The 14,439-nt window shown below is 40.6% G+C and overlaps 1 protein-coding gene across 1 annotated transcript in view; it reads left to right on the plus strand.

Annotated features, from left to right (window-relative positions):
* The window catches only part of INO80 (INO80 complex ATPase subunit), a 120,666-nt gene that overhangs the window by 70,860 nt on the left and 35,367 nt on the right, over positions 1–14,439 (plus strand). The window contains exons 25-27 of the mRNA XM_069484573.1: positions 3,631–3,771; positions 9,333–9,558; positions 13,863–13,990. Coding sequence (XP_069340674.1) covers positions 3,631–3,771; positions 9,333–9,558; positions 13,863–13,990 — 495 coding nt within the window. The remainder of the gene's footprint in view (positions 1–3,630; positions 3,772–9,332; positions 9,559–13,862; positions 13,991–14,439) is intronic.

Consider the following 14,439-nt stretch of genomic DNA (forward strand, 5'->3'; position numbering starts at 1 on the left):
TTGTTAAAGGAGTAAGTCTATATCTGAGGGAAAAACATCTGTGTGTTTTCTATGCTATGCTTTGGCAAGAAGCGTGCAGCTGTGGGGCCTGTCATCCTGGCCTACTTATTTTCACTTGAGACTTTTGCATGGTGCCAAAAGACTCTTTAGAAAACTCTCTTCACTACTATGTGCATATTGTAGTTCTGGCAGCAAGACGCACACAGCTGCCAGTGCTTACAGGTTAATGAGACATTCAAGAGCATGAGAAAGGCACAACAGAATAGCAAAAGCTGTGACTGCATTAAAACCAAGTAACATTCCCCATAGTGTGGCATTCTGTTTCCTTTTTTTCTAAATTTTATGTGGCCAAAATAGGCTGAGGAAGTAATGAATGAACCTCCTTTTCTGTAGTCATTTCTACACGATGGTGTTTAAGGTGTTGTCTTCTATGTCAACCATTAAATATTTGTATGTCTGGCAATGCATAGCAGTTCATGTCAGTGTGTGAAGGGGAATTGGATAGCATGGTACCAAGGACGAGAGATGGAACTAATGTTAAGAGAAGATAATCTAGAAAAGTATAAATTACATAATATTCCAGGGGTAGTCAGGGTTTCTCTAAAGCTAAGGCTGTATGTTAAGGATTTTGAATGAGTAAGTTAGGTTTTTGTTTTTGTTTTTTAACATGGAATAAGAAAACTATAAATCTCCTTGACTTAGTGACTTCCAGTGAGAATACTATCTTAACCCAGCTCATAAAAGACAAGTGAATGTGTTCTAATTTGGGAATGACCACCCCTGGGAATGGAAATATTGCTAGAAAGACATTTTTCCGGAAAGATATTACAAATAATATATTTTATTAAAGGGACTTTCTATGGTGAGTTGTATCCCTTTGTTAGTTATAACTACAATGTTGAAGAGAAGATAATTGGAGGAAATGTTCATTCTCTTATTTTCTACCTTTATATTTTTGGACTAAATAAACAGGTTTCTGCTGAATTTTGCCATTTGAGAATATTCAAAATGAGGGTGATTTTTTTGATAGATTTTTATTTGCAAAAAAAAGAGAGACAACAAAATCTAATCTGAATCAGGTTCCTAAAATGAGGGTGATTTAAAGAGCTTTCTTACAGAGACATTGTATAGTTATTGTTCTTTAGAAGTTAGTAAGAATTCAGAAAGTTTTTATCATTATTATTTACTTTATGTGTTTGTAGAGACATGGTCTGGCTATGTTGGCCAGGCTGATCTTGAATTCCTGGCCTCAAGTGGTCCTCCCACCTCAGCCTCTAAAAGTGCTGGGATTACCAGTGTAAGCCACGGCACCCGGCCAAGAATTCAAATGTCTGTAGATCAGCTACTGCTGCTGCCTCAGCTGCCTATCCAGGACTGGTCCGAGTGGCAGTGGATATCCTGGCTACCAGCCCTGAACTACTACGTAGTTGGCTGAGATGAGCAAAAGTTAGACTTGAGGTCACCTCTTCTGTCACCTATAATGGGCAAGAGGGGCTACTGCTAATGTCAGAAATGGACTTTTAGGAAATAAAAAAAAAAAAATGGCGACATCTTTTTACCTCCATCTGTATATTAGCAATAGGATTTTTGGGGGTAATATTGCTAGCTATTCAGTATCCAGTCTTAGAATAACAGGGTGGTACCCAGCCAAACATTCTTTGTAATGATCCTCAAACAAGGCATTCAGATGATAATGGACATAAACATGTAGAGAGATGGATGAACTTCACTGCAGATGCTAGCCAAAATAAAGATGAGAACAAAGGTGCCGTTGAAAAACTCTATCAGAAGGTTAAAATTTTTTTTCTGGGTAATGACAGGGACCTCAACATCTAGAAAATAGGCCAAACATGTCATAGCTACATGGGCCCAGCTTTTCATCAAGTGCTGTGGTCCCCAGCCCCTGAGCCTTGGACCGGTACTGGTCCCTGGCCTATTAGGAACTAGGCTGCACAGCAGGAACTGAGCATAGGGAGAGTGAGCAAAGCTCCATCTGTATTTATATCACTCCCCATCACTCGCATCACCACGTGAGCCCTGCCTCCTGTTAGATCAGCTACAGCATTAGATTCTTATAGGAGCTCCAACCCTACTGTAAACTACGCATGTGAGGGATCTAGGTTGCACACTCCTTATGAGAATCTAATGCCTGATGATCTGAAGTGGAGCTGAGGTGGTGATGCTAACACTGGGGAGCAGCTGCAAATACCGATTATGACTAGCAGAGAGGTTTGACTACACAATAAATGTAATGTGCTTGAGTCACCCCAAAACCATTTACCCCCACCCCACCTCCCTTGGTCTGCAGAAAAATTGTCTTCTATGAAACTGGTTCCTGACGCCAAAAAGGTTGGGTACCGCTGATCAAGTGTAAAGACTCCATTCTCTGTGATTAGAAACCTCCAAAGACAGCTTAGCTACGCTGGAAAATAGTTAAAGTCTTTTCAGTTTGTTCATAATGGTTATTTATTATAGAAGATGCTGATTGGTTCGTGGAAGCAGATAATGATGCATGTGTCTTGCTAGACAACTTGAGATGACTCCTCTCAAACTATGATCCTAAAGAACCCATTTACTTCAGGGGATTTAAGCACTGTGTAAAATAGACTTACATGAGTAGAAGAGCAAGATATGTATTATACTAAACAAAGAAGCTTCGAAGAGGTTTGGTACTGAAATTATAGCTATTTTCCTGTAGAGGGTCCAGGTTGCTGTTCTGACCTTGCTGTTTGTATTCTTGACCCTACAACAATGTGTAAATTAGACTGTCTTGTGTTACTATCTTCAGCCAGATGGTTATTTACGTTATCAACCTGCCTTATTGAGAAACCAGTAAAACAAATAGATGAAGTAATCAAGAATGCACATCCAAAGATAAAATGTATAACATACTGAAGAAAGAACTTCTGCATCTCCATTATGGAATACTGTGTCCCACTGAGTAATTCTTTGTATGTGAACATTTCTTACTTAAAATCTCATCTGAATGACTGTAAACTGAAGCTTTAACATGAGCTGTGAAATCTATTAAAATATTTTTTGATACAGTAATATAAATAATTTATATTTCCATTATAAATGGTTGTCAGAGGAATTAAAGACAACTATTTTCTGTTTCTGACTACTTGTATCGATGTCCTCAAATAACTAAATAAGACAACTACCCTTGCGAGACCCACATTGCACCATGTTTGTACACATGATGCTGAACTGCTTTAAAGAAAGACTTAGAAGGAAATAGTGTTAGTCACCACTGTTTTTAACTCAAGACATAAGTTTTCGTTGACAGTATAGCAGATGAACCAAACTCCCCCCCACATTCACACAGTGTTTTGTCCACTGAAGTTTTGTTCTGCCTAGTTATGATTAACACTATCTCTTCCAGAAGAAGGTAGAATTAGAAACCACAGTTGCTTAAGGTATATTAATGAAACCACAATTTGAAATTAACATGTGCTTTGACTGTATTATATGCTTGGTTCTGATTAGTGGTTCATTGTATATTGGAATTAGTAATACTCACTAGGAAGAAAGTTCTTTAAGTTAGATGTTTAATGTGTGGCATTTTTTCCATTTTGATAACATTAAACATTATTGTCATTGACACTAATTTGCATTTTTATTTTGTAGTCTCTTGTTTTTAGCAGCCACTGTAAAGCAGTGAGTGGCTACTCAGACCAGGTCGTCCATCAACGCAGATCAGCTACCTCCTCGCTTCGTTGCTGTCTGCTCACTGAGCTGCCATCTTTTTTGTGTGTGGCCAGTCCACGAGTAAGTGACACCGGAGGAAAGAGACAAAATGGATGGTACTAGAAGAATAAACCAATTTTCAAGGGATTCATTTCTTAAACAGAACTGTTTTAAGCTATTTCGACTTTAAGAAACATAAACTTTCCTATTCAAAACAAAGGTCATCCATAGTTCTCTCCTTCCCAAGACAGCACTTTCTTACCTCGAATTGTTGACTTGAGAATAGTTGTATGTTGGATAGCTTCTTCCTCTCATTTAGTCAGGGGCTCTAAACTATGATGAGAATAAGCCATCTGTCAGGTAGATTATCACCCAGCAGCAGGGTCAGAGGAGAGGATGCCATTTGTCACCAGCATTAAAGTTTTTGAGGGTTTTCATAGGAGGAGGCCATATTAAGGGGGTAGATTTGATCTGGCCTTATCACCTCAGTACAGTCTCTAAATGACAAAAGGAAATATAACACTCCAGCATCAGGAAACTTCTCAGTCTGGTGTTTTCTTGTTTTCCTAAGCAGCCTTGCCTGGACTATATAGTTCATAATGCTGTTCTGTCTGAAAAGGAACTGTTGGTTCTTATTCACCATTCAGCACTTGTACTCTTATTTGCAGAGTAGGGGTAGTTTCTCTTGCAGTTTCAATTTTGAGCAGCTGTCTGAATCTTTCCTAATACCCTGTTTATCAAAACAGAGTACTCCTGCAATTGCTGACAAGCATCACTGCAAAGGCTCCCATTGGCACAGTGGGGCTGTTTACTTTGCTTACATCTTCCAATTCTTTTCTGTCCTTGTTGATCAGAGCCAGACAAAAGATCTTTTCTCACATCCATGAAGAAGTATGTGAAGGGAGAGAGGCAGAAAGAGATGTAGCCAGATTCCGTGATCAGAGCAAAGAATGAATTTCTGTCTTCCCAGCTTGTTGTTTCCTTTTACTCCAAGGGACAGTTTTCACTTAGCCAGGGAGCTCTAAGAGGTTGACATTTCTTACCCTTCTCTGTTTGTGTCCTGTTTGTAGCAAGTCTACTGGTTCACAGTTCTAAAGAAGAAGTAGCGTTTTCAGTCTTTCTTGGAAAATATTTTTCTACCTTTTATTATTATCACTTTGCATCCTTTATTAAGTTTATCAAAGACAGAATCCGACAGGGGATACAAAGAAAGATGAATAGAAATGAACTATTGAATCTTGCATGCCAGGGTTTCTTTCTGCTGGTCCTGTGCTCCCTGAATTTAATTCTCTTACCACCATCGACTTAGTTTATATCGACTATCCAGAAAGTATTTGGATTTTGTATGTATCCTGTTATTCCAAAATATTCTTGGTCTTGGAAGCTCAAGTTGATGCAGGGAAATGCGCTTTTTCCAGGAAGTATCTAAAGCCAAGTGCTTCCATAAAAGGTAGCCTTCAGTCTTCATGGTTGCACGGTTGGTTTTGTTCTCTTAGTCTGATTGGTGTATACCAAGGGGCCTAATAGAAAGAAGTTAGATTTCTGAGAGAGATATGTCAAGTCTTTTTTACTTCTCTTATTCCCAATGTTATGTAGAACTAATAAAAGTGAGCTGTCTTGGCGTATAATTGCATTTATTGACATAAAAATTCTTCATTTGTTATCACTCAGAGCTCCCAAAATCTCTAATGCCATCTTCTTTCTAGAACAGCCTCACTCTGTCACATGTGCATGCCCCAGCTATACTTCTTCAGTATTGTTTTCATAGGAGCCAGAAATCTAAACTACCATCCTTGGTGCTGCTGTTTTCCTAAAGAATAATAAATGTAGCTAAGGAAAACTGTAATAGCTGTAAACGTGTGGTGGCAAGGAGGGAGCAGGAGAAAGTTTTTATTGTTTGCCTGAAAGGCTGCTCCCCAGCACCCGCCTTTCCAACTCAACCCCTCTCATATTTGTGGAGTTTCTTCTCAATAGCATGTGCTAAACCTGAAAATGGGAGTAATTGCACCATGATTATGAGGGCTGGGAGAAGAGTTTTAAATATATCTCAGTATTTCATACACACATACACAGTTTTCACCATTCAGAGTCCTGGGGATTCAGATCAGTAAATAAGGCAACGTTTCATGAGATACCTTAATTATCTTTTTTTTTTATTTTTATTATTTTTTTATTTTTTTGAGACAGGTTCCCGCTCTGTCACCCTGGCTGGAGTGCCGTAGCGTCAGCCTAGCTCACAGCAACCTCAAACTCCTGGGCTCAAGCAATCCTTCTGCCTCAGCCTCCCATGTAGCTGGGGCTACAGGCATGCACCACCATGCCCAGCTAATTTTTTCTATATATTTTTAGTTGTCCAGCTAATTTCTTTCTATTTTTTAGTGGAGACGGAGTCTCGCTCTTGCTCAGGCTGGTTTTAAACTCCTGAGCTCAAACGATCTGCCCGCCTAGGCCTCCCAGAGTGCTAGGATTTCAGGCGTGAGCCACCGCACCGGCCCCTTAATTATCTTATATGGATTTGTAACCCATCTGTGGTGGGGAAAGAGAAAAAACTGACTTCCTTTGAAGCCTAAATCATGGCCTTAAGTTAATACAAATTAATTTCCCTGGCACATGCTATGAAAACCTCAGGGTCAGTTTAGGAAGAACTTTCTTAGTGACAGGAAGGAATTATAGGAGTTGTTTTATCATTGGCTGAGGAAATAATTCCACAGAGTTAATAAACTATGACCCTGGGAATTCATCTTACCAACATACTGCAACGCTTGGAGCGGTTACGCTTCTTAGAGCTAGAGCAGGAACATACGTGTCCTTGGGAAGAACGCACTGAATACTTGAGGAGACAACCCCTGAAGGTATGATAGTTTCAGAGGTTAATGAAGCAAGAAGCAGGCCAGCTCATGTGGGACTAGAGGGAGTATGCATTTCCATTTGTGGGGAGGGAAGAATGATATGTCATGCTTCATCTCCCCCTGCTTCTAAGCAATCAGGAAAGCCACGTGGGGTTAGCAGAACGGGTGGAGGCTGTGTAGGATAAAGCTGACTTAGAAAGCAGGATTTATTCTAAGTAGAAATGGACTTTTTTGTCCTCTTTTGGACCTCATAAGTACACTGCTTACGCACTTACAACGTGGCATTCTGTGATTCTGCATATATCTTGATCCAGGGCTCCTCGCCAAAGAAGCTTATCAAAACATTAAAAAATACTTCACTAAGAACCATGTCTTGCAAACCTCCCAATATTCAGCCCTGGACTTGGAAGGTTATCAGCAAAATGAAAATTGGAAAATAGGCGAACGTTTATAACTGGAAAAAATTATTTTGCTTTCAAACTATAAGAATGCCTAGAAATGAGTCCCAGGCAAAAAAACAAAAAACAATCTTTTTGTGTAACTGTTCTCCCTTTATTCCTTCATGTTGAACTTCTAGCTTTTGACTTTTCATCTTGAGAATATGGGCCCAAAGTCTTAATAATCTCTTCTACCCTCCCCCCGCCCACCAAAAAAACCAAAATTGTTCTGTATGAGTCTCTCCATTAGAAAAGACTAATGTGCTTTACTCATCCAAAAGTATACATGCTGTTTGAGATACAGAGACTTGGTCATACTTCTATAATCCATCCCACTACTTATTTAACTATTTTTATAGAAGTACAGCTGCTGTTAATTGTGAGGGTCTGGGACACATATCCTGTGTGCAAAATGTCTGCTCTGGCCCAGGACCTGCAGGGGTACTGCCAGAACAAGCCATAGCAAGAGAGAACCAATTTCTATCCACCTGCATTGTCTTTCAGTCTTTATTTGCCTGTGCTCACGTATGAATGGGAAAAACAAATAAGTAGAAAGCAAGAAAATAAACTCCTTCTGGAGAGTATAAAGGTGATGTGAGCTCCTTACACTGTCCGGATAAACTGATTTCTGTGGTGAGCCCCTGTGGGTTTTCGAACTTCAGGCCCGGTTTGCTGTGCCCCTCTGTAGTTTTCCATCTGGACCGTAGATGGCACTGCTCCCTAGCAAACTCACTTGAGCTTCATCTGCAAGCCAGAGTAGTTTATTCCCTGGTTATTGGTAAACGATGCTCTTTTTGTAACCTTGGTACCCTCTTGTTCCCAGCAGAGGCACCTGCAGCCCCATGGCCAGCTAGCTGACTCTTCATATGCCCCACGGCAGTATTCTCAGGGCTTGGAGGCCCTTATACACACCAAAACTTGACAACCATTGCCCTAAAGATTGATTGACGTGAAAATGGAAAAGTTAATAAATAGCAAGATAGGGTTTCCTAGGTGCCTAACTTCCAAGAAATAATTGAACTTCCTTGCTAAGTCCAACCAATGTTTTATGTTCTAATCTCTCCTATACCTTGGCCCTTGCTTCTTATACTCAGTTTCTCTCCAGTTCTTAGTCTAGCTCCAGAGTTCTTCTGAGCAATTTACTGCTAATACATGCTGAGTATCCCTTATCCAAAAATCCAAAATTCAGAGTGCTCCAATGAGCATTTCCTTTGAGTGTCATGTAAGCCCCCCAATTTATGTAACATTTAGGATTTTGGATTTTTGTATTAGGAACACTCAATTTGTAATGGGCTTTTAGCATTTTACCAACCTAGGCTTGGCAGATAATCACAGCCTCCACATTTTAACAAAAGGTAGCCCTGTCATCTTCAGCGGACTCCTTATCAGTTGATTTCATAGCTATCTGAATACACAGCTGCTGCTTTTTTTGTTGTTGCTGTTTTTTGTTTTGTTTTTTTTTTGAGACAGAGTCTCGCTTTGTTGCCCGGGCAAGAGTGAGTGCCATGGCGTCAGCCTAGCTCACAGCAACCTCAAACTCCTGGCACAGCTGCTTCTTAAAGTGGGAATAGACCCAGATAGTAAAGAAGGATAAAACCTATGTTTCTAAATTTGCAGGAGCCCCCTACTCCATAGGGAGGGCAGCATTTAAGTGTTGTTGGGTTGCACCTGTGGCAAGATAAGAATCTGTGCATAGCCTCTGCCCTAGCCAGGAAGTGAATATGCTATTCTCTGGCAATTGCTTCCCTCCCATCCCCTACCCTCCTGACTCTCCCTTTCCCAGCTTACAGACTGAAAGAAAGTTGTCTTTATCTTATCTTAGATTTGTCAGTCAGCACCTTGGTCAGGGAAGAGGAGAAAGAAGTCTTGATAAACTTGAGAGCTTTGCCTCAAAACCATCTTTTAAAGATAGCTTCAAATACACTAGGTCAATACTCTTTAGTTCCTTGATGATACCTAACTAGCTCCAGCTCCCTTTCTGGCATTACTATCACGTGTATGGCTATAGAACTTTGCCGAGAACAATATCTACAATGAAAGGAGATGCCAAAGTGATCAGATATGTATGTATGTAATAGAATTATTGCTGACCTGGTATCTTGGTTTATCTGCAAACTCCAGCTCCCTTTGGATCTTTAGTTTGTTTGCAGGTTCATTTTATAAGAGGTTGGCCTTTCATGTGGAGAAGCTCACTATGTCAGCCACTGGGGATGGCTTAGTTTGTCAGAACAGAATATTTAAAGCCATTAGCCTAAGAATTATCCATATTAGTCTGATTTCAAAGTAAAGATGCCCAAAAGGCTTAGTACATGGAGGCAATATAAAAGAGCCATCTCATGTGAATCTTTCACTGCAGGTTACTGCAGTGCCATTGGACTCTTACTGCAATGACCGAAGTGCAGAATATGAGCGACGAATTCTGAAGGAAGGAGGGAGTCTGGCAGCCAAGCAGTGTTTGTTGAATGGGGCCCCTGAACTGGCTGCAGACTGGCTAAATCGGCGATCCCAGTTCTTCCCAGAGCCAGTCGGAGGGCTGTGGAGCATCAGGCCTCAGAACGGCTGGTCTTTCATCAGGATTCCAGGTAAGTTCACCATTCTCTTGGAATATATTCCCAGATTTGGCAAGTGGAGAACCAGAGAGATACTCCATGTGGTACTTTCAGATGTTTGAAATTCAGTGTTCTTGAGGTTTTTATTTTCTCTTTTGTCCTAAGTAATTTATAGCTAAGAATACTAGTAATTTGTGACTTGAGTGGAAAGATAAATATTTTTAGATTTGTGCTTACATCTGAAAGAAATGCCGCTTTAAAGAAAAAAAAGGTGGAAATGAGCCTTGGTAGGAAAGGCTTCAGGTCAAATGAGTACCGTTGTCTTATGCCGTTGCCAGTGAAGTGAATGAGAATGTTGTCACTCCCAGAAAGTCTAGTTTAAGTAGCATAAACAGCATCCTGCATGAAGTACTAGAGATCGAAATGATAACAAGAGGAAAAATAGTGCATTTGTGCCAATATGCTAGCGAATTCCCAGACCCCCAAGGGTCAAGGTCAAGAGTTGAAAGGAAACTAGGTTTTCATCTTTGCTTTAGTGAGACTGCTTTTAAGGAAACTAAACACAGAAGGTTCGTAGGCTCGTGTTCTTTGATTATACCTGCTGCACAAGCTGGAGTGGTAGCTACAGTATTAGTTTTGATTGTCCAAATTCTCTGATATCTTGATTGTATTCATCTTATTGGCCTGTAATGGAAGTAAACTAGAGCTAAGCATTCAAAAGAGAGCATCTGCTATTTCTAAGAGATAATTGGATTCCAGTTTTTAAGGCCTGATTTTTCTATTTAATGTTAACTTTGTCAAGCGTCAAGGGGTTTGCATCAGCCTGTCAGTAGTTTTGGGAGTGCTTTGAACTGAAAGATGCCTTTTTGGGTATATAGAAGCAGTATTGCATATGGCCTCATAGCTGACTTAGAACACATGAAAGCAGCGGGTAGAGGTATATTGTTTGAAAATCAGGGGGAAACCTAAGTGTAAACAAGCCTGCAGGGAAATCACAGAATCCCATGCAGGAGCTGAGCACCCGTAATTGAAAGAGGCAAGATAACACCTTACTTCTTCTTTCTCCCTTCTTCATTCTAGCTGTTAAGTTCCCAGTGCAGGAGTAGAAGGCTTATTGCTGGTGCTGTGGGAATCTCTTGTGGCTTTTCCTGTTCTTTGAAAGAAAAATGGGCCTTGTTTAAATAGCAGGAAGTGTCTGAGTTCTTTTTGCATCGATAAAAAGCACCAGCCTCACTGGCTGTTTACTGTGAGAACCAACCAGCTCCTCACTGACCCCATTGTACTCTGTAGACTAGCTGGGGGGGAGGGGGGGGCGGTGAGGAGCTCACTGGAACCTGTATTTTATCTCTCTTTCTTCTATACTTTTACATTTGCTGTTTCCTTGGGAAGGGTTGGTTCCATATTCATTGAGAGACTGACCAAAATCTCCTGGGTTTCACACCTTGATTCCTTCCCTGTGGTTTCACCAGAAAGATGTACAATCCCTTCAGAAGTCTCCTTGGTGTCATGGGCTGTATTCTTTTTGTTTTGTCTCTGAACAGGATCTTATACTGTGGACAGGAAGAACCTGTATCTAAATGAAAATACTGTAAGATTGTACCCATAGGTTTGTAAGAGAGTTTGTAAGGCAGTATGATAGGTTTGTTCATTTCAATATTTTTTGAGCTCCTATTGTGAAGAAAGGGCTGGACTTGGATTTGACTTGGCAAAATCAGCCCGATTCCTAGGGAATTGTGCTCCTCATGGCTCCGTGCCCAGCTTAGCAATAGATGGTGCTCTTGTCCAGTACAACTTAGGTAGCTCCAAAAGTTGTACTCCAAAAAATTGGGTAATGTATGCCAGGCCCAAAAAATGCCATTGTGTGTAGAGAAGGAAACATGTTTTTTCTATATATCTTATTAGGGTCAAATACTAGAGGCTGATTTCCTCTGTCTAACATGCTCACCAGAGAATCAGAAGTATTGTTCGTTGTCTGTTTTAAGGCTACCTCTGAAGCCTGTTTCTTCAGGGAAGTCCAAAGAGGTTCAGTCCATCCACTTCTGCCTGTCCCACCTACATAATAACAAGTTGACAGCAGGTACCACTTCTTGCTTCCTTCAGGTGCATCAGAGTTCTGTCCTTAGAACTGTATGCACATCTTCATCTCTAAGCTTTTCTAATCTTACATCAGCTCATTCTGGTTAGCAAAGTAAAATAGATATGGGAAGCAGGAATGTGTGAAAACCATTGAATCATGACTTTGAAGTGAATTGAAGCTTCTCAAAATTTGGACACAAGACAGATTTGGATACGCTTTAATATTTGTGCTGAGAGAGTATATCTGAATGGAGAGAGAAAATAAGCAGGCTGCAGAAATCTGATGAATTTAACTTGTGCACTCTCACTCAGTGGCTAAAAAACATATAGGCTGCTGCTGCTGCTTTTTTTTTTTTTTTTTTTTTTTAACTTTCCTGGGCTTTTAATTAAAACAGAAAGAAACATGGATAAAGCTGATTAGTAGCTCTGTGGGGAATGTTTAGGAGCTATCAAAATCGAGAGACCCCAGGAAATCCAATTAATGGACAAGGGTAATTGTGATAAGAAGAAAACTTTAAAGTTGTTATGAAAGCTTTTCTGCCTGCTACGACTTGGAATTTATACAGGGAGAGAGCTTAGCAGTCCGTCCTGTCCCAGCTGTAGTGATTTGATTGTGTTGGTAAGGAGACCAACAAAAAGAAGAGCATTTCAATAATCTAAACAGGACCAAACAAAGAGACTGAACAAAGGTGTGTACAACAGTGTCAGGGAGGGGGGTGCGTGGAGGGAGAGATATGGCCTAGCTGTGTTCTGAAGGTGGGAGAAAGCAGGCTTCGGTGCCCGGGAGTAAACAGCTAGGACCTGTGACTTTGTAGCAAAAACAAAGTGGCTGATGATTTGTTATGGTACTGTCAGCACATCCGTTCTTGTTCAGTTTATACAATAATTGTGCACTTGGCAAATTGTGGTGAGAACAGAGAAATGACTGTTAAGAACTCTTGGATTGCTCTCAACAGTCAGCCTCTGTGGTTCTGAGGGAAAGCTGTGGGTTCAAACCCAGAAACTAAGGATGGACAGTGTTTTTCTTAGCAGTTTTCTCTTTTACTCTTAGTTGTTAGTGGTCTGTGTACTATCTCTATCCTTTCTCTCTCTCTCTTTGTATCCTGTGGCCAATTCCACATATACTCTTACCCAACTCCTTAAGTGCCTCATCTCTTCTCCTCTTAATGGCAGCAATTGTTCAGGGCATGTTTATGGACCAGTGTGCAAACAGGAAACTCTCCTTCCTGAAATATGATGGGAGTTTAATGATACTGAATGGATAAGAAAATTCGTGAGTTGAGTGTTCTTTAAAGATCTGTAGCTGAAATGCTTTTCTTATGGGAAGAGGAAGTAGAAAGCACAAGTTAGTGAGTGAAAGCAGCTTCATTGCAGAGAAACCCAAAGTCGGTCTTTCTGAAAAGCAGAACAAGCCCTGGTGTCTTCATTGAATTACAATTTGGGTAAATGACATTTACCAGCCAATCTATTTGCAGTTCTCCAAGAGTAGTAGTTTTGGTTTTGAAAAAAGTATAGGGGGAGGGGGAGTCAAGGGTGGGTATATTTAGTTCCATTTCTTGATGTTTAAATGTCTCTAAGGGCAGGCAGGAACAATTCTTTTTTTTTTAATAATTGCTTTCTATTTTTAGTAGAGATGGGGTCTCACTCTTGCTCAGGTTGGTCTCAAACTCCTGACCTTGAGCGATCCTCCTGCCTGGGCCTCCCAGAGTGCTAGGATTACAGGTGTGAGCCACCACGCCTGGCCAGGAGCAATTCTTGTTTCTATAAATTCTCATGCTTTCAGGATATAAACACTTAATCACAGATCTAGCACATTTTGCAGTGAAATATGCAATGAAAAAAAGAAAAAAGAATAAATACAAATAGATATCTAGAGATAGGATGAACAAAGTAAAAACAGATTTTTCAAGTCACAGCAGCTAGGACATAGACATGACCCATAGATGTCCATGTATACCTGGTGTCCCTTGAGTAAGGATATGGAGCAGGGGAGTTTTAAAATGCCTTAGCAGCAGATGTCTGATTGGGTGCTGTCAGTTGGGAGGGAATCTACACCTCCCTCTTTTTGTGATATTTCTTCCTAGATTGCCTCTGGAGTGATGATTTTTTCAGGGTTTTGCATTCTTCTTCTAGAGCACTTTCCTGCTCTCGTGATGACAAGCATTTTGGTTGTAGTAATTTTGGTTGCATACAGCTTTGCAGTGAGTGATTTTGTTGCTTCAATTAAATCCGTTCCCCCCTTCCCCTTTTCTTCTCCCCAGGCAAGGAGAGCCTCATCACTGACAGTGGAAAGCTGTATGCCCTTGATGTTCTGCTGACTCGGCTCAAGTCTCAAGGGCATAGGGTTCTTATCTACTCCCAGATGACCAGGATGATAGACCTGCTGGAGGTAGGAGAAGGAACTTTGGGGAACTAGGATACCTTGACATTTAACCTGTAGAAATCAGACGGCCATGACTAATGTCAGTCCTGCTTAGTGGGAACCCCTAAACTCCTCCTTTGATTTTACAGTCTATAAAGGGAACAGAAGCAGCTCGTGGCAGATGGAGAGTATGCAAAGGACATCTGCTGCCCCCTTCCCTATACCAATGAAATAGAACACCTCTTATGCCCTTCTTTTACTAAGGAAGAAATTCCCTAATTTTAAAGTAGATCACAACCTAGAAATCTTGAAAAGTCCTCTGCAATTCTGTGTGGAAAGCAAGATTTGAGATTAGTTCTGTATGTGAAAAACTAGAGAGTAGCTAGCTATTCAACCTGAGTTAATGTAGTGATTCTCAGCATCACTACATACTGCAATTGCCTGGGAAGCTTCAAAAAAAATATGGATGTTTGGTC

Source organism: Eulemur rufifrons, chromosome 2 (genome assembly GCF_041146395.1).
Source record: "Eulemur rufifrons isolate Redbay chromosome 2, OSU_ERuf_1, whole genome shotgun sequence".
Taxonomy (NCBI): Eukaryota; Metazoa; Chordata; class Mammalia; order Primates; family Lemuridae; genus Eulemur; species Eulemur rufifrons.